This window comes from Protopterus annectens, chromosome 3.part0, assembly GCF_019279795.1.
Source record: "Protopterus annectens isolate FY-2018-M chromosome 3.part0, PAN1.0, whole genome shotgun sequence".
In the NCBI taxonomy this organism is placed as follows: Eukaryota; Metazoa; Chordata; order Ceratodontiformes; family Protopteridae; genus Protopterus; species Protopterus annectens.
In genome coordinates this window covers 1984400418-1984427988 of record NC_056731.1, presented here as the reverse complement: position 1 = coordinate 1984427988, position 27571 = coordinate 1984400418, and the positions used below count along the sequence as shown (strand labels likewise).

Genomic DNA, 27571 nt, shown 5'->3' with positions numbered 1-27571 from the left:
ACTTTTGTGGTGAAGTCAGATACACAGAGCTAAGGTTACGGCTTTGGTGAAGGGAAGATGATTAAACTGTGTACTGACTGGGAGGGAGGTTTCTAGTAAAAGCAAGCAATTGTAAATTGATACACAGACTGAGCTTGTATGTACTTGTTGTTTGTGGCTCACTGAATCAGCCCAACTAACAAATCTAAAATAAATAATAATGCTAATAAAAACAATGAATGCTTCAAATGTATGAAGAAATATTAAATGCTCCACATTTCATTTAGACCACCGTGCACCACCGTCATCACCACTAGTGGCAGAGGGTCTTGTATGTTGTATTATCTGAGGCTTATTTTGGTATGAAATTGTATTTAGTTCGAAGTTTTTGGAAAAATGTTACAAGAGAAAAATATATATTTTTAATTTTGTTCAATCATGCGGCAGCCATATTCCTAGAACTTGCTAAACAGCTCAGAATACTGTGTCTAACATACATTGCAATCCCTTTAAGATGGAACAATGACCTATGGTTTGCATATATGATATTTTAGGTATATAACCCGCAGTCCACATAAAACATATATATATGTAGAAATCTTGGGCAATAAAATATTAGGGTGTTTACAGAAAAAAAATAACATGCCATTTAAAATGGAATATGTATTTCAAATAACTCTAAGATGCATTGCTTATACAGAAATGTCTCCTGATGCACACATCATACTTGCAAACTTATTTCTATGACTAGTACCGCAACAAAGTCTAAGATTAACCATATTAGATAAATGCAGTGAGATAGACACTTTAGACAGGTAGAAAGATTGACAGACAGATAGATAGACAATAGGATGATTATATGAAAATGTTTACAATTATGCATCCTACTGCTAAATCACATTTTACTTCTGACACGTTGTTAAGAACTTAGATAAAAAGGTGCTGAAAAAAATAAATAACTGGATGTTATAATTGCATTACAACAGATATTTCCCAACATTAGTTTGATTTAGTATTCCAGACATAATGCTTGAGATGACCAGCTGATATTTATACATTTTTAACATAGTGATGTAGTGCCATTAAGTGTCTACAAATGCTATCCTGCTGATCTATACACTTGTGGCAACAGAGTAATGGTGTACAATTACAGTTTCCACAGTAAAATAAACCAAAAGGAGTGTTGTTTACCTAAACAACATTTCTAGCAGTTGCAACATCTCATCTCCTTATTATGTTACCATATGAAAAGCATACCTACCTATAGTATATCCCTGGTGTCTCTCTTCTTTCCAGTAAGACGCTTATTGGAGGAATGATGTAAACCTGAATTAGCTAGAAATATGTTTATATCCTTTGTTGAAAATGTATTTTAATTTTAATTTTCATTTTAAAAATGATGGAAAACAGCAACAAAATGAAGTTGTTGGGAAAAGCAGAGAGAGAGTGAGAGAGAAAAACACACACATTAAAGTCATGCTTGTCAAATGAAGAGTAATGTTATGAAATAGAGAAAACATGTTTCAAAGTAAACAATTAAATAAATACCCATTTTTGCTTTCCACTGAGCAAAGAATGCACATCTAGATAGCTAAAGAGAATATCTTATTAAAACTGAAAATGGTAAGTATAACAACAAATGTAAAGCCAGCACACAGACAGTTGTGTATTTATATATATGTATTTGTTCTTCTAAGAATTTCTGTAGTCACTTATAGAGCAAATACTTCACTTATCTTTAACTAATTATGCTGGATTTCTAATGACATCTAGCTATTGTCTAATGATAAACTTAACAGACATCTGTGTGTTAATAGGTTCATAGGTTCATAGGTTCGTACTAGGCTATCTGCCCTAGGGCATTTATAAGCCTAGCCAGAGTGTGTGTGGCTTTCACCACCCCTTAGGATGAGAATACTATGCCCTTTTAGGGTTTAGTTTACTGTGCCTCTGTCTAGTAGTGACACAGAGATGACCCCCGGGGTAAACCTATGATCTCCCATCCACTCGTCGAGATTTCTCTTGAATAGAGTCAGTGAGGGGCTCTGCCTAACATGGACTGGGATTCTGTTCCAGAGTGTAGGGAGCCTCTGGGTTATGAATCTGTCCCTCCAGCATGTCCTATTTATTTCTGTGTTGAGGTTTAAGTCTCTTGTTCTCGTGGCTCTGATGGATTTGGATTTTCTGAGGTGGAGCATGTCCATTAATTCCGGATTGGACATGGCCTTGTACGCCAGGCACAGATCACCTCTGAGTAGGCAGTATGCGACTGAATAGAGCTGGAGTTTTTTCAGTCGGGCAGCATATGACATATGTTTAAGACCCTTTATCCTCTTGGTGAGGAACTTTTGGGGTCTTTCCAACTGCTGCAGGTGTCGGGTGAGATACATCCCAAATGGGGCATTGTACTCAATCATTGGCCTGATAAGAGAAGAGTACAGGGGCACAATGACCTCTCTTGATCTAGATGTGAAACCCTTCATGATAAGGTGGGCAATATAGAAGGTCTTCCTAACCACTTTGGCAATGTGAGTGTCAAATGAGAGGTTACTGTTAACCTGGGTCCCTAGGTCCCTGATTACCTCTTCCGTACTTAATGGATTACCACCTATGTGGTAATTTGTCGGTACCTTGTTTTTCCCAAAGGGTATGACTATACATTTTTTGGCGTTCAGCTTAAGGCCATGGCTCTGGTACCAATTATCCATTTCTATGAGGCCTCTCTGAAGGATGTTTGTGTCCGCTGGAGTATCAATTATGGTGCCCAGTTTGCAGTCATCTGCAAACTTTGTCAGCCACAATCCTCCTATGTTTGCCTGTACCTCAGAAAAATAAATGCCGAACAAGAGGGGTCCCAGGACTGAGCCCTGTGGGACACCGCTTGTGACTGGCTTAGAGTCTGACATAGCTCCAGCAACTCTGACCCTGTGGGTTCTGTCCTTGAGCCAGTTTGCAACCCATCTTGTGACATATGGGTTTACATTTAAGCTGGTGAGTTTGTCTATGATGCCCGAGTGGGGTATTGTGTCAAAGGCTTTTGCAAGGTCAAGGTAGGCTGTGTGAACTGCCTTACCTCATCAATGGCCTTAGTGACTGTTTCAAAAAAGTCGACCAAGTTCAAAAGGCAGGATCTGCCCTTGACAAAGCCAAATTGGGTAGGATCCAATGTCTGTAGGTCCCCAATGTCTTTGTTTATGAGTTCCATAATGATCCTCTCCATAGCTTTGCAGACCAGGCTCGTCAAGCTTATGGGGTGGTAATTTCCAGGGTCCGTAGAAGCACCGCCTTTGTGAAGTGGGACCACTGTTGCCATACGCCACTCTTTGGGTACATATCCTGTAGTAAGGCTAAGATTAAACAGCAGCCTTATGTGTGGGTTTAGTTCCTCTTGGAGTTCATGTAGCACACAGCCCGGGACACCATCCGGTCCCATTGATGCTGTGTTTTTAGCTTTAGAGAGGGTGGTTCTCACCTGGGCATCTGAGATGTTAGGGAGGCTACACTCTGCTGGGATAGTTATTTCTCCTTTTGGGGGGGGGAGGAGAAATTTGCACTGAACCTGTCTGCCAGAATGTTGGCAATGTCAGTGGGTTCAGTGTATTTTGTGTCATTTTGGACTAACTCTGAGCATATCTGGGAGTTTCCACCCAGGTTTCTAACATAGCTAAAGAAGGCCTTGTGATTGTCTTTTGTGTCTTTTGCGATTTTTCTCTCAAAGTTGGCCTTGGATGATTTTTATGAGTGATCATAGTTTTTGCTAGTACTGATCAGAGATGCCTTCCCTTTTAGGGATTTTGCTCTGTCATGTAGTAGCTTCCTCCTCCTGTTGTAAAGTTTGTTTATGGCTGGGGTCCACCAGACCAGGCGCCTGCCTTTGGGGAATGGGTCTTGGTTTTATTTGGGATTGCATGATCCATGCATTCTTGAAGGTGCCCATAGAAGGCATTTGCAAAGGATTCAGCAGTGTGGGTTGTGGTTTCCACTGGCCCAGGGGCCTTGAAGGATACCACTTCAGTCTTAAGAAGTGTGAAGTTTGCTTTTGAGAAGTTCTTCACTGTGGTCTTTTGTGCAGGGGTGGGGTGGGATGTGGATTTCCAGTGAGATTAATTTATGGTCTGATCTTACCAAAGAGGGATATACTTCGGTGTAGAGCATTTTGTCCCCATGTTTGTGATGATCAGGTCTAGTATATTGTCTCCTCTTGTGGGAATGGTGACTAGTTGTTCCATTGCATTTGAGTTTATGAATTCTAGGAACCTTTGGGCTAGGGTGTTGGGGCTTGAGTAATGTTCCCAGTCTATGTTTGGGTAGTTGAAGTCTCCCAAAATGATGGTATTTGGAGAGACATTCATACTCTCCAGTGTCTTCAGGAAGGCTGTGTGGGGTTCCTGAGTTTGAGAGGGTGGTCTGTAGCATGCTACAAACTGTAAGGCAGTTTTGCCTATGGTTCGTTGCACCTGGATAGTCTCTGATGCTTCGTGCGTTGCCACTAACCTGGAGGTGTGGGTATCTTTGACAAAAATGGATACTCCCCCTCCTTTTGTGGTTCGGTCCAAGTTTTGGGGCCAGAAAGCATGATATGAGGTAAAACCTGTTAGTGCTGGGGTGCTCTCAGGAGCCTTGAACCAGGTTTCAGTCACTGCACAGACATCGATGTTCTCCATACTGAGGAGGGCTTCAAGGGCGTCCATCTTGAGGTTTAGACTTCTGGCATTGGGCAGCATTACCCTTAGTTTTTTTCCACTTGTGTTTTCTAGGGCGGTAGGTTTGTCATTTGAGCCTTGCCTAAAAAAGGCACTATGGGGGTGGCAAGAGCCTTGGCCAATATCCGGAAGCCAGGGGTGACAGGTGCAAGCCATCCCTTGTGAAGCAGCGTGGCTTGTCAAGCATGTCATCCCAAGCAGACAGACATTGGATCCCCTTAGAATGACACCAGTAATTAAGCCAATTGTTAAAACTGATCATTTTGCCTTTGTACTGTGGCATCATTCTTGGTGAGGGTAAGATGCTGCTCAGGGTCAGGGTCATACTGGCCTGGGCTACATAATCAGAGAGCTCCTCTATGTCTCTTTTCATGTAGTCCAGGGAGGTACGTCTCAGGTCGTTCACACCGGCATGTACAATGACTGAGTCATATTTGTACTTGCTGTGGAGTGACCTGAGTGCTTGTGTTATGTGGCAGATTCTAGCTCCCGACAGGCAGCTTACTGTGACCTTTTCCTTGTTCAGTCTGTGAGCGGGACGTCAGTGTGTCTGACTATGGAGTCACCTATTACAAGTGTGTCTGGCATGTTGTTTGGCCTTAAGGGCTGTGACTGTTTAGCACACTGACTTTGTGAACTATTTGTTGCATGTGCTATGTCTTGAGGTGGTGGTTGCTTGGGTGTCTGCTTTGGAGGCCTCTGTTGTTTTGGTAGATTTTTAATCAGTGCCTCTGAGTATGTTTTTGTGTGTTTATGTGTTTGGTTTGCAGTTGTGATAGTTCTATGTGAGACTGGGTTTGTGGTGTGCGTGGTTACCTTCTCCTCCTGACTGGTCTTGCCAGTACTGAATTGAGAGAGCTCAGCCTCCAGTTTGGCTATATAGTTGCATCTCTTGCATATATTTGTATTTGTTGGGAGGAGGAGAGGGTTGTCTGTGTACATGAGGCAATTGTAACATTGCCTCAAGATTCCCAGATTCACCAGCTGAACAGGAGAGGACGCCAGCAACTGACCCTTCGACATGCTAGAAATAGTGAAAAAGATTGCTGTGTAACTGAGTCAGAAAGGACCTATATGGAAATGGGTACTCAACAGAATTTAGGTGAATGAAGTACTTTCTTTTGTTTAAGAGTGCTTTACCTGTGTAAAAAATGCTTTAGGAGCAAATGCTGAGCTTTTCAGATAGAGTATAGGCTGTTTAGATTGCAAGTAGAACAGTTCTAAGGGAAAAATTGAACAGCAGACTTGGCGGAGCCAGAAAAAGTTTAACCTTGTTTAACCGGCGCTGCGCTATGCGACTCATCGCAAAGCCGTGCAAACGCGGATTTTAAGCAGTGAACTACAAAAGAGCTAGGAATGGTCCCAAACAACCAATAGTTTTCTCTTGGTTTTTACTCTTCTTCTGGCATAAGTGCTGATAAACTGAACAATTTACATTAAATAAGCTAAGAAAAGGTCAGGTATTTTAAAATTTTAATAAGAAAATAAGTTAAGAATATGGTGAACCCATGCAACTTGATCAAAAACTTAATCACCATAAATAATGTATTAATATATGTGCTAGTAGGTAAGGAGACTGTTTATTTTAGAGTTATATTATTGGGGTCTATATCAGTCCGTCGAAATGGCTGACGATTGAACATCAGATGTTCAAACTGTGAAGTTCGAACAGTGATAATCACAAAGCCATTTCTATGGCTTTGCGATTATCAGGACTGTGGTGGGAAGTTACGAGTTGGGTTCAGGTAAGTGTGCGATTGTGTGGACGTTAGGGTTAGGGAGTGGGTTAGGTGAGTTAGGGTTAGTGCGTGGGTGAGGTGGGTGTGTGATAGTGACAGACTTTAGGGTTAGGGTAGGACAGGTGAGTTAGAGTTAGGGCACGGGTCAGGTGAGTGTGCAATAGTGACAGACCTTAGGGTTAGGGTTAAGGTAAGTGGATAGATAGTAGTGTATGTAGTTTAGTGTAAGGTTAGATGTAGGATTTTAACTGTATGTGTGTGGATTGCTGTATTTTTTGTGTCCTTGTGTTGTGTGTGTGTTTCTTGGAACAGCGATTTTTTTCCCTGGGAAAAAAAATCGCTGTTCTAAGACTTTGATGTTTTTGCAATTCTTGGTTAGAAGTTCGAACATATGGTGTTCGAACTTCAGCCGTTTCAGTGAACTGATATAGACCCATATTATTAACAATATCCACACATGCCTTTGAACAAAACAGTAAACCTGTACATGAGCTCTTCTTTTACATCACTGATTGGATAAACTACTAGACAGCACTTAATATGTATTTGTCAGTGCAGAGGATACAGACAATGGGCTGCTAATGAGTCGCTTCCTGTAGTTTAGTGTTTGATTCCCTCCAACTTCAGTCATTTCCTGAATAACTTTTTGACAAGTCACTTAACGAGATAGTACTCTGGAGATACCCTTGAAAAAGGATACTTGTATCTAATTGGCTTACCTGGTTAGAAAGTAAAATAAAAATCAAATAAAAAAGATGAGGTCTGCATACCTTAAATAGTAAGATGTCACTCATTTAACTGACTGTGTACAAGCATACTGCTGATTACAGCATAAAATGGCGGTACAATGTTGCAGCATAATTCTGTTTTCTGAGATAAGCTTTTCAGCTGGCTTAGAAGCACAACTGCTACTGAGTGAAATGACAGGTGCTGAAATTTTCTTTATCAAATTTTGGGTAAACATCGGATGTATGCCACAGATTTAGATACGTAGGCTGGTCTATAATGGAATATATCTTACCCGCTGCTCTCTTACTCTAAAGCCACAGAACTAGGCAGAATTGGGTTTATGATATGTGTCACTGAGATGGAGTTACTTCAGACATGGTTATATTAAACAGAAAGTTACTAGGTACAGATTTTTTTTTTTTTTTGCAAATCAGGTTAAGTATTATTTTTTTTTAAGACTTCTGCTGGCCAGCTGTTTGGTAACAGTGAGTTACATTTCAGTAATTTTAGTTTCTCTGTTGTGATATGGTATTCTCTGGAAGACATGCTTTTATATGCTTATTATATAAGATACTGAATGAAGCAAACCTTCATCAGAGCATGTCTGCTCAGAATGGCAAATAAATACTGACATACACTTTTCTTGCTATACATGCAAGAAAAGTCACCAGTGAGACCCTGATAAAAGTGAAGTTATAAGGTACTGGAAGTCTCCATCAGTATACCACCGTAATGAAATATTCTTAAATTGTCTTTATTAGAAATGCTGTTGGGGGTAAAATTAAATTCAGTCCCCACTTTTTTCACTCTATCATGGCTGGAAGCGAAAGTTGCAGTCACACTGATTTAAGGTTTGGTGTTTCTAGGTCCTCAAGAATCTTCTTTTACATATGCATTAACCAGGTAGCCCCATTGGACAAAATATCCTTTTTCAGGGGTGTCCTGGGAATGCTATCTGGTTACGTGACTTGCTTAGAATAACAAAGTAGGCAACTAAAGGTGGAAGGATCAAACCTTGCACCTTTGGTTGTAGGAGCCAGCTCAGTACCTTAAGCCTCTACACTAACTGCCAGCCAGACCAATCATTTAATTCTTAGTTAGTGCTAACAATCTTTTAAACAGATAAGCAAGTATTCCATTATTTCAAATTATATTAAAGCAATATCTGTGGAATATGTTTCATAATCTATTCTTAAATGTCTGTCTTCTTCCGGCTTTCCCAGTTAGGGGTCGCCACAGTGAATCACCTGTCCCATTATGATTGGCAGTGGAGTTTTACGATGTTGAGTTGCCAGCCTAGCACTCAACCTTTCACAGAAGGCACACACACACACTCACACCTAGGGTCAATTTAGATTGTCCAATGTCTTTGGGATGTGGAAGGAAACTGGAGGCCCCGGAGGAAACCCACGTGACCACAGGGAGGACATGGAGACTCCAAACAGAAGGCACCACAGCCGAGGATCGAACCAGAGAACCTCTTGCTGTGAGGCGGTAATGCTAACTGGTGCATCACCTCAGCCGCCCCCTTATCTTAAACGTCTGTATTATGGATTATTCAGGGGAAAATCAGTGAGCAAAATTACATATCTACTATTAAGGTAGGTAATGAACTGTTTTATAAAAAAATGAACATTGTCACTAACAGAATCACTTGCCTTCACATGGTCAGCATAAACTATAAATTTGTGATGTGCTTTTATATTATTTCTATATTTATTTTCATACTATTATTAAGAGTAAACAATTGCTGATGTTACACAGCTTTTTATTTTAATAGTGACTCCTTCAACATGGCTTCCCTCTGCCTTATTTGGGGATGTGGATTCATATGACATCAGTGCTTATAGTTTTTGTTGCGTAGTAACATTTTAGTTTTGGGTAAGAATAACTGATATTCTTCTTTTTAACTCTTATAAGATTGTAGTATGGAACCTGAAGTATATAATATGTTTGAAAATTAAATCTCAAAACTCATTACCACACCATCCACCATTTCACAAACGTGCAATGGAACTTTCAACACACTCTTGAAACAGAAACACAGACAGATGTGAGGATTCCTGAGAATGGACTATAGAGAGAGATAGATAGATAGAGAGAGAGAGAGAGAGAGAGATGAGAATAGTTTGCAATTGTGTCTGTATCTTGGAAGTCTAGTACTATAATTTAATTGCAGCTATTCCACTAAAAAAAAAAAAAAAAAAAAAAAAAAAAAGGATGAATAACATCATGTTTAAACTCCATATAAAGTTATATATAGTGAAATAATTATTGTGTTTTTGTACCATTTTTACCAAATTTTAATTTTGTATCATCACCTGTTTCTACTTGCAATATTTCACTTTGTTTCGATAAACAACACTCCTGTAAATTAACACTCCCTTAGATGAACACGCACACATACATACTCATGCATATAAATACAGCATACATAATATAAATATATTTTATATATACATATCTGTATACAAATATATATATATAACATATGCAAAATGCACACACGCATTTTATATATATATATATATATATATATATATATATATATATATATGTGTGTGTGTGTTTGTTTTGCATATTTTACAGACACTATATATGTGTGTGTGTGTGTGTGTATATATATATATATATATATATATATATATATATATATATATACATATACATTGTGCATTTGTGTGTATACACACAAACATGCACATGTATGGACATATAACGTAAACAGACTACTGAGTTGTAATTTTGTGTATAACATAACATAACAATGAATGAAATTGAAAATATGAATTCTAAAAGTATACACATAGGAAAATTCAAGTACTTCTAATATTGTTGCTTTATACAATCTGCAGTTACCTTATTGACTATATGACAACAAAGCTGGTCCCTTTTGAATGATGTGGTTCACATGCACATTGGTGTGAAATGTTTTCATCCATGACGTTTTTTTTCATTAAATTATCATGAAAAGAAATTACTGTTCCTTTATAATTTGTGCAACTTCATGTGTTTCAGCAAGCATCTGCTTCCACATGCTAAAATACAATGTGTATACATTTTACCTAAATGACTAAACTTCATAATAAATGCACATAAATTAATACAGTGTTTAATAATCAGTTAGTATGCATTCTGATTCTGTCTCATTAGGGAGGCCAACGTGTACTGTATACAAACTGATGCAGTGTTAAGAACAGCTGAGAGAGTATCAATAGTGTAAAATTACACTTAAGAAAAAATAATTTTTGCATCCTTCATACATAGTTAAATGATAACTAGTATAGCAAAATAAGTTCATGCTAGAAATGGTAATAAACTCTTCTGTCGATTACTAAGGTGCATAATTTATAATTCTTAACAAGTCATTTAAATAGATCAGAGTTCTCAATCCACATTGGAAATATATTTGTAACCAAATAACTAACACCTACTTAAAATAAAATAAAAATGATCGATAACAATTCATGTATAGAATTTTGACTAGGTCTACTACTGGAGTTTGCATGCTAGTAGCTTGCAACACACCTGCTTGCTACCACTTGCACAAAAAAGGAAGGGTTCTAATGTCCACTAGCCTGATCTCTGATAACTTACCCTCTCAACTACTAACCATATAAAAATATACAGCCCTACCAGGGCCCTAACTTTAACCCTAAGGCTCCAACCAATTTCTTAACTCATATCTGCACACCCTTAACCTAAAATTCCAATCCCCTCCCTAAACATAAATTCTCTGATCAGTCTATAACCTTAAAACTTCCCTCCAGCTCCCCAAACCAAAGACTCCATTCCTACTTCCTAACCCTAAAACTCTTCTCCTGCACCCTCTCCCTAAAACTCCCCTCCTGCTCCTCAAACCTAAGACTCCATTTCTACTCCTTAATCATAAAACACTCTTTCTGGTCCCTAACCTAAAACTGCTTTCCCACTCCCTAACAATAAAACTCCCTTCCTGCTCCCTATCTCTAAAATTCTCCTCCTGCTCCCCAAACCTAAGACTCCATTTCTACTCCCTAACCCTAAAACTCCTTTCCCACTCCCTAATCATAAAACTCCCTTCCTTCTCCCTATCTCTAAAATTCTCCTCCTGCTCCCCAAACCTAAATCTCTTTCCTGACTGCGACTTTAATCAGCAATGAATCCCTCCCTCCCTACAGCTGCTGCACTTACTTCACTTGAACTTGAATAATGTAAGATACGGCAGCTGTTTATCGGAACTTGTATTCAAGTTCAAGTGCGAGAAGCAGCATACACAGGCTACTCAACATTTGAGTTCTTGGCTTTGGCAGTGGCCTGAGAACACTTGGGACTTGAGTACTTACAGTTAAACCCATTTGACTGTATTATATTCTATAGTCAATATGCAGACAACCTGAAATTGAGTAAACTGATTACATGTGTTACAGATAAGGAATGTCTGCAAAATAACTTGACTAACTTGATCATTTGGGCACAGGAGAATAATATGCTGATAAATACATCAGAAATTTAACATATGAGATTTGGGAGACATACACATGAAAAGGTGAATATTTAATACAGTTCACAGTGATTAAAACTGTAGATTCATTTAAGAACCTCAGTATATGGGTAGATCCTGCTTTGAGATTTTCTAATCATATCAATGAATTGGTTAATGATAATTATAGAACTATAGGTTGTATAAAAAGATTTATAAAGTCTAGGAAATCAGAAATGATGAAGTCATTGTTAGTTACATTAGAGCCAAACTTGAGTATGGAATAACAACATGGAATCCTTATAAGAAAACAAGCATGAATAAACTGGAAAGAGGACAGAGGAATATACCAAGGGCATCCATAGATGTGAAAATATAAGTTATTATAAAAGACTAAAATACCTAAACTTGTACAGTGTCTCATAGATATCTAAGAGGAGATCTTATTCAGGTATATAGAGTATGTAGAGACAACTACCTCAGGGAATATTTGGGGTTATCACAAAGTAGTAGGGAAGATTCTATAGGAATGAGAAGTGTACTAATTGGTTCTCTGAGAGAGCAGCTGATGCATGGAACAGACTACCAAATTACATTAAAGGAAGCTCTAGTTCAGATATTTTTAAGAACAACCTGGACATTTATTATGGGAACAAGTGTTTTTGTATATTGGAAGGCTAGAAGGGCATTAATGCCTGTGCTTGAAATATTTGTATGTATGTATGTCTATAAACTAAGGCTGCAATTAAGAAACTTCACTTATGTGGGTGAAGTAGCTCAAACTAGACTGAAGTGGATTAAGCATGTAATAGGAGCCACTTAGAATGGTTATGAACTAATTAAGGAAAGGTCTGGCAAATGACCCACAGGTCACATAAGTGGCAATATTACAGGCAGTCCCCGGGGTTACAGACAGCCAACTTAAGGACAACCCATAGATAAGAATGGGCTGCTGCAATGTCGGAAATAACGTGAAAATAAATAAATATCCTTAGTTACCCAAATCTTACCTTGAAAATGATGAATTATGCTGTACTTTCCTTTTCTCTGTTTTCCCTGTTGGTGAAGCTACTCATATGACTTGTTAAAGCAGTTACAATCGCCTTCACGGAGAACAAGGCATCTGATTGGTTGAGATCGCTGTGTTGGTGATCTGATTGGTTAAGACCACTGTCTTGTACGGTACAGTATTAAAGCAGTTACTGTACTGTACAGTAGAATTGGCAAATGACATTGTGATTCAGTAAGGTCTAGGTAACAGTAGGAGGTCTGGCAGAGGTCTGAAAGTTCAGGAAAGAGTGGAAAGCATTCGTAGGTGATGCCTTAGTAGTGAAATGTGAATATATATATATTTTTTGTATGGAACATTCTACCGTACTGTACTACAGTGTATGAACACAGTTACTGTACTGTTATTACACTCTTCTTACAGTATTGCTGTTATTACTACCGCATACAGTATTATGATTAGGTTATTTTTTTTTTTTTTTGGAAGTGTTTCTAAAGAGTTTTATATGCAAAGAAAAGTAAAATGAATACTGGACTGAGGCAAACATTTGACTAAGTGACATTTAATAAGAATCATATGTACTTGTTTTGACTTACATACAAATCTGACTTAAGGACAGACTGAAAAACGGCTCTTGCCCATAACCTAGCAACTGCTTGTATACAAAGGCAGCCACTTAAAATAGGAGACTAGTAGCCTGCATGTATCATGTTCACAATTACATATGTTTACATGTGCAATGACATGCTGCTAGGAGATTATCTGCAAGCCATAAAAGGAAGTTATGTCTTACCATAATGTTCCATCTGTATTGTTGATCCTAGTTCAGTCATTACGCATGGGTATCGGTTCCGAGCTTGGAACCAAGACGGACATTTTCCAAGCTCGCGTCAGCTTCAAACTCTCAAGCTAAACTCTTACCCACAATCCCCCTCTCCCTGTTACCTCAGATTAAGTTTGCAAGTCAAAGAAGGTAGAGGCTACCTCTGGTCAAATGACCTAAGAGAACCGGATGGTGAGATCCACTAGAAATCACAGGAGGGGGAAGGAGGGAGGGTCGTAATGACTGAACGAGGATCAACAATACAGATAGAATGTTATGGTAAGATATATCTTCTTTATCTGATATTGTTAATCCTCGTTCATTCCTTACACATGGGACAGAGTCCCCAGCTACTTCTATTCCTGGGAGGCACTCATGGAAGGACATTTCTGAGCACCATAGAACCAAAAGAGCTCTTCCCCTGGAGGCCAAATCTAATTTGTAATAATTGATGAAGGTATGAGGCGTAGCCCAAGTTGCAGCTGCACAGATGTCATGTAAAAAAGCTCTGGCATGGAAGGAGCAGAAGTTGCCACCGACCTTGTTGAATGAGCTTTCATGGTAGTAGGCAACAAGATATTATGCTGTGTATAAATAAAGGTCACACAGTCCTTCAACCATCTAGCTAATGTGACCTTAGCAGCAGCAGATCCTAATCTAGGTCCAGAAAAGGCCAAAAATAACTGGTCAGATTTACGAAAGGGTTTAGTCCTGTTTAAGTAAAAACTGATTTGCCTGTGTATATCAAGGGTATGTAGGCAATACTCTCCTCTCTTTGAATGGTTGGGAAAGAAACTGGCAATTCAATGGCTTGATTAATGGACATTTCAGAGATCACTTTAGGCAGAAATGACGGATTAGTTCTCTGAGACACTCTATCTCTATGAAAAATCAAGTATGGACTCTTGATACATAAAGCTTGAAGCTCAGAAATATGTCTGGCAGAAGTAATAGCGACCAAAAACAAGGTTTTCCATGACAAATATTTGAGGTTGCAAGAAGAGGCTGGTTTGAAAGGTGACATTGTCAGAGCTTGTAGAACTAATGATAAATCCCATGGTTGAATAGCTTCTCTAAAAGGTGGCTTCAGATGATTCACACTTTTTATGAAGGTATTGCACAATTTATGGGACATAAGAGAGGAATCTTGGACACCCTTGTGAAAATTAGAAATTGCAGCCAAATGAACTCTAATGGGAGAGGCCGATAGACCCGATTGAAACAGGTCAGCCAGATAGTCTAGTATTATCGACACTGGTGCTGAAAAGGGGTCTACTTGTTTATCTTTTAGCCAACAGGTAAATCTTTTCCACTTGCTCAGATAAGTAATTCTAGTGGAAGACTTATGAGAAGCAATGAGAATATCACGTACTGGTAAAGAAAGATCATTCTGCCTGGCAATCAAGGGAATTGGAGTAGCCAAGCAGTGAGCTTCCGGCTGTTCAAGTTGGGATGAATCAGGTTCAGTGGGTGTGTGATCAACTCCGGGGTTGGATGGAGAATCCATGGTCGATCTAGTAGGTGAGGCCAAAGGAAGGGGAAATCAAATCTGTTGAGGCCAATATAGTGCTATGAGGATCACCTTGCCCTTCAACCGATGGGCTTTCTTCAGAAATTGGGGAATGAAGGGAAAGGGTGGAAATGCATAAAGAAGACCCGAGAGCCAATCGTGGACTAGAGCGTCCCTGGGTGACTGTCCCGGAGGGGGAATCAGGGCAAAGTAGTTGCTGCATTTGTAGTTGTTTGGGGATGCAAAGAGGTCACAGCAAGGACGGCCCCAGTGGTGGAAGATCTCTGCTGCTATCAAGGGATTCAGGGATCACTCGTGAGGTTGAAGAATGCACCTGCTGAGTCTGTCTGCTATCATGTTGGAACTCCCGGGAATGTGCGTTGCTAGAAGAAAATGGTTGGTAGCCATCGCCCATTGCCATATCCTCATGGCCTCTCGACAAAGGGGGTAAAATTTGGCTCCACCTTGCTTGTTGATGTACCAGACCACTGCCATGTTGTCTGATTGAATCACAATTGTCCCAGATGGCAGCAAGGGAAGGAATGCTTGCAACGTCAGAAGCACCACCCTCAACACTAGAACATTTATATGCAGATGGGCCTCCAGTTTGAACCAAGTGCCTTGGACTGTCTATCCCTGACATAGCCCCCCCCACCCCATCAGGGAGGCATCCGAGGTCACTGTGGCCTTGGGTTGCTGGTTGGAAGGGGCGAGACCATTGTGAGAGATTGTGTGTCATCCACCAATTTAAATCCTGTTTGCACCTGTGGGTTACTCTAATCATGGCTGAAAGATAATGCTGAAAAGGATACCATTGGGTGAGCAGTAGCCACTGTAGAAGCCTCATGTGAAACCTGACCAGGGGAACAATGGTGATGGAGGCTGCCATGGAACCCAACAGTTGTAGAACCGAGTGAGCCGTGGATTTTTCCTTTGAAAGGATTGGAATTAGTTGTTGCTTTATCCTTAGAATTCTGTGCTCTGGAATAGCAGCTCTACTGTTTTTTGTGTACAAGATAACCCCTATGAATTTTGTTTACTGAGATGGAGTAAGATTGGATTTCTGCCAGTTTATGGTTATGCCTAGCCTTTGAGCAGCGAGGAGAGAGTATGCCAGGGCTTTTTCCAGTAGATGTCTGGTGGGGGCGGAAATGAACCAGTCGTCCTGGTATGGAAACACCTGGAATCCTTGAAGTCGCAAGTGAGCTGTGACAACTGCCATGTGCTTTGTGAACACTCTGGGAGTTGTAGAGAGTCTGAAGGGCAGTTCTCTGAACTGATAGTGACTGGCTCCCGCACGGAAGCACAGAAATCTTCTTGATGGCCTGTCCACCTTTATGTGGTAGTACGCATCTTGAAGATCTATAGAGCACATCCAATCATCTTTTTCCAAAAGCTGGAGGATAGACTGCATTGTGACCATCAGGAATTTTTGTACTCTCACAAACCTGTTCAATATACTGAGATCCAAAATTGGTCACCAGTCCCTGGTTTTCTTTGGCACCAAAAATAGTCTTGAGTAGAATCTGGATCCTATCTGGTCTGGAGGGACTATTTGGATGACTCTTTATCTTAGCAGCTTTTCTATCTCTAGTGCTGCTTCTTCCCTTTGACTGGGTGGAACGTCGGGAAGATTTTTGGAAGGGATGGGACAAATATCGAAGAGGATATGATAACCTCTGGTTATGATCCTTTGTACCCAAGAATTGGTGGGGATGGTTAACCAGGCAGAAGGGTACAAGGAGAAACATCCCCAACCACCTCCAGAGGAAAGGAGTTGGGCTGCTCTTCAGGAGCGCTGGTAGGATTGACCAGGGAAAGAATCCCTGGAACCCTGGTTACGCGGTCCCCCTCTACACCGAAAGGAGCATCTTCCCTGTGAGTTTCCCCCTCTGCCTCTGGGGGAGAACTCGGCCTGTGTGTCACAGAAAGGACCCTGAGATTTCTTGAACCATATCTTCCCACTCTTGGTTTCGGGAGAAAGCACGTTGAGGGGAAGAATAACGGACACCTATGACAGAAAGGGTCTTACCGTCCTGTTCACATCTGGCCAGTGTGCTTTTAACTTTGGGCCCAAACAATGAGGAGGCCTCAATGGGGGCATTAAGAAAAGAAGACTTATAGGGTTCCACGAAGTTGCACAAGCACATCCAGGCATGTTGTCTCAAGACAGCAGCTGAACCCGCTGCTCTAGCTGCTCCTTCTGATGCGTGAGATATCAGTCACATAGAGGAGTTAGATATAAATTCAATGGCGGCCAGCTGAGAGGTCACTTTGTCACGGAAACAACAAAAAAAAAGTGGTAGTGCACCAAAACGAAACCAATAAATCCTTCAAGGTGCAAAATAAGAGGTGAGGATATATACCACAACCGAGTTTTATTATCCAATAAGTAAAAGCACAAGCCAAACAGCGTAAAAACATAAACGCTTTTAACATACACCACAGCGTTTTCGTCTTGTTTAATAGACTTCATCAGATAATCACCATTACAAATAGAACCATATTTATAGTAAAACCATTTAAATAAATGAGTGCTTATTATGCTAGTTAATTAGGATTTAAAGAAACATTTGCATAAAAATACTGGCAAAGGGACTTCTCATATATACGTCTTAATAAATTTAGACAATGAATTAAAACAGTGATCTTCAATGAAACAATTCAGTATGTGATTGTTAAAAAACTTTTTGTTAAAATGCCTTTTTTAAAAAACTTGGTATTTCTGCTTACATTTGTATTTAATATACAATATTCATTCATTATAAACGTGATATAATGCCAATCCTTATGAATTAATGCCATCTAGTGGCCAAATTAAAAACTGCTTCTCTAACCTTAAAGCTTAGCTGCCCTTAATTTTAATAAAGGTTTTATGGAAATGAATTTGTTTAAACCTGGGGGTTGGTCTGCTTGGAGAGTTATTTGCCACCATAACTCTCTAAATTCAGTCATATCTTCCCAAGGACTCCCCCTAATGTTGACTTTAACTTGTTCTAAAACCATAAAACCATATGTGGCATCTTTACATTCTTCACTATGTTTAAAAAGGGCATTGGTTTCTTTCCTTACTAATATTTCATAAGTATGTTCATATATCCTCTTTTTGAGTTTCCTTTCTGACTTACCCACATAAAGGGACCCACATTTTTTACAGAGGGCTAAATATATTATCCCCTTAGTTTCACAATTGTAATATTCTAAACTACAAATCCACCTGTTCCTACTCTCTAAGTAATACCTCTCAATATTAAGGATATAGGGACATTGATTACATCGACCACATTTGTAGGTACCCTGTCTACCCTTATTAGTTGTCACTCCATGTTTATTCTCTAAAATACCTTTAATACTACTAGAGTTTTTGTAAATTATTTTGTGTGAGATATTGGCTAGATTTTCTATATCAGAAAGAGACACAAATTTTTGCCATTCTCTCAAGAATATCCTTTTAACATAATTATTTACACCATTATATTCTAGTATTAAGGCGTGTTCAAATTTTACCCCTTGTTCTTCTCTATTACCTTTGTCCAAATTAATACCATTATTCATAATAGGTTTAAACTTAGTTGACCTTCCTTTGACCACTTCTTCTCTAAACATGGTTATAAAATTCAAAGGGTACCCTCTCTCCAAAAACATCTTATGAAGTAGCTCACATTCCTTAATAAATTCACTTTCTGCACTTGTCATTCTGCTACCTCTCACAAATTGTCCCTTAATATTCTTCTTACAGTGCATAGGATGTGCACTTTCATAATGAAGAAAGGAATTACAAAACGTCGGTTTTCTATATATTCTACTCTCAAAATGTGCGCCTTCTTTGTATATTTCAATATCTAGGTATACCATTTTATGTTCAGAAATATTATGCGTAAACTTTAAAAATTTAGTTGTATTATTGATATAACTCATAAATTCATTCAATCTATCTTCACCTGCAGTCCAAAAGATTACTATATCGTCAAAAAACCTGCGATATAGTGTCCAACAATCTTTATACTTTGTATTAAAGTAAAAAATTTATTTTTCTTCCCACTTAATTAAAACTAGATTAGCGTAGGTCGGAGCGCAGGCTGCTCCCATAGCTACGCCTTGCATTTGTTTGTAAAATTCCCCATTAAAATATATAAAATTGTTTTTTAGAATTAAATCCATTAACCATATACAAACTAGTTTTTCATTATGTGTTAATACCCTGTCTTCATATACAACTTCTTCCAATAATTCCATCCCTTCATTATAGGGTATGGAGGAAAAAAGATCAATTATGTCTATTGTTACAAATAAAAGATTGTCATGGTATAATTCATCTGAAACTTCTCTTAATAGGTCCCAGGAGTCCCTAAGTACTGTATTATTGTTGAGCCAAAGATTTTTTAGTTTTTGATCAATATATTTGGCCATACCATAAGTTTTAGACCCTTCTGCTGATACAATTGGTCTAAGTGGCGGATCCCATACACATTTATGGATCTTGGGTATACCAAAAATAGTAGGGGGTTTTGGTTTGTCTACCTTCAGATATAGAAAAGTGTTATGGTCTATCAATTCCTCATATAACAGTTCTTTTAAACTGTAATCTATTTTACTATATGCAATATTTATCTCATTTAGGGGAAACGTTCGTATACCTAGAATCGTCCCATAATATAGAATGCATCTTACTTTCATATATTATACTTTCCATAAATACCACTCCACCCCCCTTATCTGGTTTCATAACCCTAAGATTCTTATCTCCTTTCAACTCATACAGTAGTTCCTTTTCTACTTTACTTAAGTTCCCCTTAGTCCACATCTTGTTCTGTTCTTTCCTAATTTGCAGTTCCAGCACCTTTTCGAGATTTTTCAGTTGTGAGTGTAAGTGGGGATTAAAGGCACTTTTACGTTTAAATTTCTCCATGCCCCCATCCTGATTTTTTGGTAATAGAATATTAAGATTTACCTTTCTCAAAAGCAACTTAATGTCTAATAGACTCCTGGAGATATCACCCTTTTTATAAGGAATGAACTTAAAACCTTTAGAAAGTAATGTGAAATGTTCCTTTTTTATTACTGTATCACTAAAATTGTATATTGAAAAATTATTATATGTGTACTTATTTCCTTCAATCAAAATTCCATGTTCACTTTCACTAGCGGGGGGTGTAGGCTGGGTGATTGTACTTTAATATCCCCCCCTCCCCCTTCTCCCCCCTCTCATCTGAAAATTTGTGTCCTGTGGACCCTTTTTATTAATCAGTCTCTCTGATCTACGTAAAGGGGGGTATTCTCTATCATATTCCTGACAATCTTCATAAACCATACTAACATTTCCTTCATTTACCTCAGGGACCATGTCATAGTTGTATTCATCTATTCTAGTATGTTTGTATGATGGTTTAGGATAACTGGTTTTATTGTTATATTCCCTTATGTCCCTTTCCAGTTTGTTCATTTTCCTATTAACCAATTCATCACACCTTTTATCACTTTCATCTCTTAAACCAAACTATTTAGCCTTTTTCTCCTCAAAGCTAAATATTAAATCTGTCTTAATATGTCGGTCTATCTCCTCTATTTCTTTTTGTAACGATTCTTGGCACCTTGTGTTTTCTCTAATCATTAGTCCTAACATATCTAAGCCACATTTATTAAAAAGTTCTATAAGCTCATTATAGAACTCAGAATCACATTGCACATTGTTGGGAAGTTTGCATATTCTAAGTCCCTTAGCGACTACTTCCCTTAAAATACATTCATTTAAATATTCATTCTCTATAACGTATGTTCGATATTTGTGCATCTTTTTATACAAATTATCCAATTTAGTCCGATAGGAAACGCCAGTCCCATTGTTTTTAACTGAATTAATCTTAGATCTAAAAGAATATTTAGCTTGCAGCCAATCCCTAGTCTCTTTAGAAACATTAGCTTGAACAGTACCTGTAGGAATGGCTCTAGCGTCCGTTTTTGTGTTTCCTTTTCTAGAATTTGTATCTCTGGTCTCATTAGCTCAGTTTTGGAGCACTTTAGGAGTGTTTGCTGGATCAAAGGTAGGACTATGAAACTCGTTGGGTTGGCCAACGTCCTGAAAAACGCCCATAAGCTCCCTCGGATGTTGGTCCTGCCTTCTTAATCCTTCAGTTCCTGGTACATGACGCTGAGCCAAATTCCCGTAAATGGTGACTAGCGATTGGCTAAGGGGTGTCAGCAGGTCAATCAATTCAGTTAACTGCCCAATGAGCTTGCGAGATTGACCTGTTTCGTCTGGCCCCCTAACTTCAGTAGTTGGTATCATATCCATCTCTTGTCCACCCCACAGTCACAGAAACAACAAAAAAAGTGGTAATGCACCAAAACAAAACCAATAAATCCTTCAAGGTGCAAAATAAGAGGCAAGGATATATACCACGACCGAGTTTTATTATCCAATAAGTAAAAGCACAAGCCAAACAGCGTAAAAACATAAACGCTTTTAACATACACCACAGCGTTTTTGTCTTATTTAATAGACTTCATCAGATAATCACCATTACAAATAGAACCATATTTATAGTAAAACCATTTAAATAAATGAGGGCTTATTATGCTAGTTAATTAGGATTTAAGGAAACATTTGCATAAAAATACTGGCAAAGGGACTTCTCATATATACTTTTTAATAAATTTAGACAATGAATTAAAACAGTGATCTTCAATGAAACAATTCAGTATGTGATTGTTAAAAAACTTTTTGTTAAAATGCCTTTTTTAAAAAAACTTGGTATTTCTGCTTACATTTGTATTTAATACACAATATTCATTCATTATAAACGTGATATAATGCCAATCCTTATGAATTAATGCCATCTAGTGGCCAAATTAAAAACTGCTTCTCTAACCTTAAAGCTTAGCTGCCCTTAATTTTAATAAAGGTTTTATGGAAATGAATTTGTTTAAACCTGGGGGTTGGTCTGCTTGGAGAGTTATTTGCCACCATAACTCTCTAAATTCAATCATATCTTCCCAAGGACCCCCTAATGTTGACTTTAACTTGTTCTAAAACCATAAAACCATATGTGGCATCTTTACATTCTTCACTATGTTTAAAAAGGGCATTGGTTTCTTTCCTTACTAATATTTCATAAGTATGTTCATATATCCTCTTTTTGAGTTTCCTTTCTGACTTACCCACATAAAAAGACCCACATTTTTTACAGAGGGATAAATATATTATCCCCTTAGTTTCACAATTGTAATATTCTAAACTACAAATCCACCTGTTCCTACTCTCTAAGTAATACCTCTCAATATTAAGAATATAGGGACATTGATTACATCGACCACATTTTTAGGTACCCTGTCTCCCCTTATTAGTCGTCACTCCATGTTTATTCTCTAAAATACCTTTAATACTACTAGAGTTTTTGTAAATTATTTTGTGTGAGATATTGGCTAGATTTTCTATATCAGAAATAGACACAAATTTTTCACTTTGTCATGGACCTCATCAGACACTGCACCAGCCAAGGCTTCAGAGAGCTCAGAAACCATATCCCTTTGAAGCCTGGTAAAATGTGCCATATAATTCAGGGACCTGATAGCAAAGGTCGCTGAAGCAAAGGTGCACTTCCCTATCCTGTCCAGGGCCCTGGACTCTTTGTTAGGCGGATGGACAGTCTGGCTTTCTTCTTCTACCAGATCCTTTTTTGTTGCAGCCGCCACCACCAAAGCATCCACAGGAAGACCTTTGGACCAATGGGGATCCGAAGCAGGAGGGAACAAGATCTTATTTGGCCTCCAGGGAAAAGCTTTGATGGTATCAGGAGCCTTCCAAGTACGCTGCACAATGACCCGGACAAGTTCATCAGCAGGTGGAGTAACCCAGGAGATAGGGGACCGGGCGCAAAAGGCCTGCAGGACATAGATTCCTCAGAGGTTGGATTAGAGGACTGCCAGTCACCTCTCTGTTTCATAATTTCGAGGAGATCACCAAAGGATACCTCAGAGGGTGACCGAGGGGATCCTTCCCCCTCATCGAAATCTGTGTCTTCGATGAGGGACTCCTCTGTGGCATCCATGTGCTTCCTCTTACACAAACTTTTCTGGTGGACTCCCTCAGTGGGAGAAGCTGGAGAAGACAGCGGAAAAGGGGATTCCTGAGGGAAAATGCCCTGCGGCCCTTGCACCTGGTGTCCTCTAGATGTGACTTGTGAAACCAGTGTACCAGAGGAGGGCGGGGGTATAGACAGTTCGGTATCACCAGCAGCAGCGAAAGCCTTCTCCATCAGTTGGAAGGCTGGTCCACCTGAAGAGGAGTGTATGTTTAGGACAGGGGTCACCCCTCTCCTAAGTGGCTCAGCCTGCCGACCTGGAGTCCCTGGATGGCTGTGGAGCAGCAAGCTATGCATGTCACAGCTGGCATCCTGGATCATAGCAAAACTTTCCTGCCATGAAGGCAACTGCAGTTCCTTAGTGAGATCCATAAAGGGAACCACAGAAAGGGAAGACTGTGCTACATCCATGGACTTCAAAGGCAATGAAGGAAGAGAATAAGAAGGTGTCTTTGGAGATGGGTGATCACCTCCCAAGGAATGATAGTTCCTGAGGGGTGGGATACCTCTGGCCAAGAGTACCTGGTCCACAAGATGCAACACATCATGTTCAGAAAGGCTTCTAGTGGACCTCATGGAGACTGAGGGAGAAACAGGCCTGTCCACAGAAGAGGCAGACTCAGTGCCCATCTCATCTGACCACACCGAGAACAACGGTGCTGAGAGAGACTGGACTACTGTTGTCTGCACTGAAGAAGTCATCAGTGCCAAGGTCATTGTCTGCACCGATACAGGGATTGGTGCTGAAGTGGTTGTCGGTGCCGAAGCTGGAACAGACAAAACTGGATTCAACAATAAAGGCGTCGGTTCCGAGGAAGATCTCAGAGCCAACGTGGTCAAGGTCTGTGGTGACTGAACGGTCGGTGCCAATACAGTGGTTATGGTCTGAACCGAGGAGCCCCTCGGTGCCGATATATAGAAGGCTGCAGGAGAAGATGGAGCCAAAATCACTAATGGAGCTGAAGGCCTCGGTGCCGAAGGTCTAGGCACCGAAAGCACTGGGGCTGACTGAGAGAGCTCCGGAACCAAAGCTTTAGCCTTTTTAGGTATTGGTTGGTGGGAGTCCCCAGCCGGGGATAAAGGCAAAGATTTAGCCTTAGTAGGAACATCCATTTTCTTATGGGCTCTAGGAGGGATTGAGACCTCCGACCCAGAAATAGCCTCTGAAAAGGGAGATTTTAGAAGTCCCTTCAGTATTAGCTTGTTTTTTCCTTTCCAGCAAGGTTCTATTAGAAAAGTTCTCACAAATAGTACAGGGTGGGTCAACAGACAAATGGGAAGCTCCCAAACAATAAACACACAAAGAGTGTGCATCAGAAGTTGGCAGTTTGTATCCACAATCAGAACACCGCTTAAACCCCAGACTACCTTTTTTATCTGCCATGACAGCAAATTAATTAATAAAAAAGTGCCAATAATTGTACAAGAGAGTACCCGAAGGTATGAGAGAAAAAGGGAAAAAGATTACCAGCAATGGTAAAGAGAGAATACCTTGTGGTAAAAGTAATAAGAAAAGGCAGAAAAAACCTGAAGAAATTATGAATGCTAGATGTGATAGGGTAAGAGACAAAAAAATATGAACTTTTCTGACAGAAAAGTAATCTGTAAAGCTATTAAACAACAACTGACTATACTTAGCTCAAGAGAAGTAGCTTGACACGACCAAATGGCAATGAGGCAAATGAAATCTGAGGTAACAGGGAGATGGGGGTTGTGGGTAAGAGTTTAGTTCGAGAGTTTGAAGCTGTCGCGAGCTTGGAAAATGGCCAGCTTGGTTCCGAGCTCGGAACTGATACCCATACGTAAGGAATGAACCAGGATTAACAATATCAGATTTAAGGTTTCACTGCAAAGACCCTACCAATTTATTACTTAAATGGAAAGGCAATGGGTGTATAGGACAGCCAGAAACGGAAAAGAGCAAGCAGGGAACACACAGAAAAACAAGGAAAAGGGAAGAGTAAAAGAAGACTGGGGAAGCAAGGGTATAATTTTTGTAAGGCACATGCATATGCTTATGTTCTATTTTCCTAGAAGAGTAGAGAAGGAAGGTAGTAAGGTAAAAACTGGGAGGGAGCGAAGTAAGGAAGGAAGGGAGGGAGGAAGGAAGGAAGGAAGGAAGGAGGAAAGGAAGGAAGCAAGGGAGGAAGGAAGGAGGGAAGGAAGGAAGGAAGGAGGAAAGGAAGGAAGCAAGGGAGGAAGGAAGGAGGGAAGGAAGGAAGGATGAAGGATGGTAGCAGGAGAAGACACACAAACACATAACTCACAAAGACCAACAGGGGAGATGATGACAAAAAGGGAGGGTGGAACAGAAAGGAAAAATACAGACAGACAGACAGAAGGATGACAACTGATGGTGGAGGTGATTAGATTATAAACAGGGAATCAAAGTGAAACATGAGGAAGAAGAACATCATGATAGGGATAGGGATGGAGGACAGCTGCCATTCACTCTACCCAACACTGTACATAGCTAGATGTTAGGTACCTTTCTGATTGCCCTCCCCACTAGGTCCACAAACTAATAGCACATGAGTAGGACTTGGCAGTGGCAAGACTCTGCCATTTGCACAAAGACAATCTTCAGGTAGGTAATGCATGCATCATGCTGCAGGTTGAACACATATTACAACTCCTGTCAGGATATATATCATGACCTACTGCTGCTATCCTGAGACAGAGGGTCTATGCCCCCAATTGGGAGCATACATCTAGAGGCTACCACAGAACCCACCAAGTCACCTCCCACTGAATGAGTTACATAATTTTGCAGTAAGGTGAGCCTGTAGCCAGCAACAGACTCAGTAGGCGACACAATAGCAGACTGATGGTGAAGTGACCACTGCCACACCACAGCCACAGCTACATTGGACTTGGCATAAAATATCAACATATATAGACAGAATGAAAACAAAAATTAAAAGAAAATATAGAGAAGGACAATGATAAAGAGAAAGACAGCAGGTAAAAAAAAAAAAAAAACTAGTGATACAGTGTAACACTGTTACACATAAATGAATAAAATAATGCTAGTTATGTAGCACCATTGTAGATAACACACTTGCCAGAATAAAGAGTATTGTTACATGCAGTGTGCCAGATGGAACAAAAGGACAAGGACATGTCCTATGCAGTATCCCATGTGTGTATATAAGGACAACAGTACCTGTCATACAATGAGTAAAGATAGGGGCCACAGAAGGTGGGCAGTTACACCTCCAGTGTATTGTTGCATGGCCATTGTAATGCAAGGATGTGCCACACATGGTCAGCCACACAAAGATCTGCAGGGCAACATATGGCACATGTCACTGGGCATATCAGCAGATAACAAAACAGTGGCCTAAACAGGGTCACATACAATCATTGTCAGTCATGTAGTATGACATGTGTTAGTCATCAGTACCCAAAACTATATTACAAATATGTGTCACATCCAGTATATGCTAGTAGGGACTGGCACAAGCATGGGACAGTGCATGCATTATGCTAACCATGCTGACCGGTCATGGTAATGGACATAGCAATGTAGAGGAAAACCCACAGGTGTGATGTATATTATTACAAAAGACATGTTGGATGTTCAGTCAGAGGTAGGCCAGGGATAAGTACCCTAAATACATTGAATGGACAGAGCATGTGTGTCAGATTGTATGCAATAGTGGTTGAAGAGGTTTACACTACTAGCATGACTGCAACTATACTCTATTCAGCTATAGCAATACTGTTATCCTCAATCTCTCTAGCAGATGAAAAAATAGAAAAGGAAAAAATGTATAATTCAAATGTCATATGTTTGGCTTGGCAGTTAAGACTAAATTACAGTACAATGCACCTGTCATGACTACCTTCTGTAGAACTCTAAATGATTTTCTCCAACCCCTTTTCCCGTTGGTGAAGAAGGTCAAGGTAATGTTTACTCGTGACTCTGTCATGATGTCTGTGATATTACTCACTACCTTGACAAGTCAGTTCTAGGCATCTAAAGGTCCTCATCAGGTGCTTCAGGTGGTCTTTGTGCATGAACGAAGAACAATTTTGCACTCTCTCATGCACCACCTTGATATCTTGCCACAGGCAGCACCCTCAAAATTCCACAGCCACTTTTCCACTCACAGACTTGAGGAATGGTAGCACATTTATGGCGATGCACATTGCAGGAGTTAAGAGCCATAAACTGATGGGTAGTTAGGCTGTGTGACAAAATGGAATGCAATCATACAGCGGTGCATAAACAAATGGTATGTCACGGAGGGTATATAGAGTGTGAGGGATACAATGAACTGACTGTATGGTTAATATACAAGCCAAAGTTCATCTATGATACCCTTATAATGGCTCTAGGAGCTGCAAAGGGCATAACATAGCTGCATTCCTGCAGTTGTTAACTTACTGACCTACCCAGAAGGTCTGTTATGAATGTATACTGTTTGGTAAGAGCTTTAGTGCACAGTTTTATTCAGGTACACAACATATAAAAAGTGATTAAGAGACATTTACCTTTGACTGTCTCTTTAATATAATTGTCATACTGCA

The 27571-nt window shown here is 39.7% G+C and overlaps 1 protein-coding gene across 11 annotated transcripts in view; it reads right to left on the bottom strand.

Annotated features, from left to right (window-relative positions):
* LOC122797235 (pituitary adenylate cyclase-activating polypeptide type I receptor-like) overlaps positions 1-27571 on the bottom strand; it is a 1630218-nt gene that overhangs the window by 197329 nt on the left and 1405318 nt on the right. For 5 of the 11 annotated variants that reach the window (XM_044066074.1, XM_044066073.1, XM_044066075.1 and 2 more), the window contains one exon: positions 1241-1282. The exons of the other annotated variants lie outside the window; for them this stretch is intronic. In XM_044066074.1, coding sequence (XP_043922009.1) covers positions 1241-1282 — 42 coding nt within the window. The remainder of the gene's footprint in view (positions 1-1240; positions 1283-27571) is intronic. 11 annotated transcript variants of the gene reach the window in all.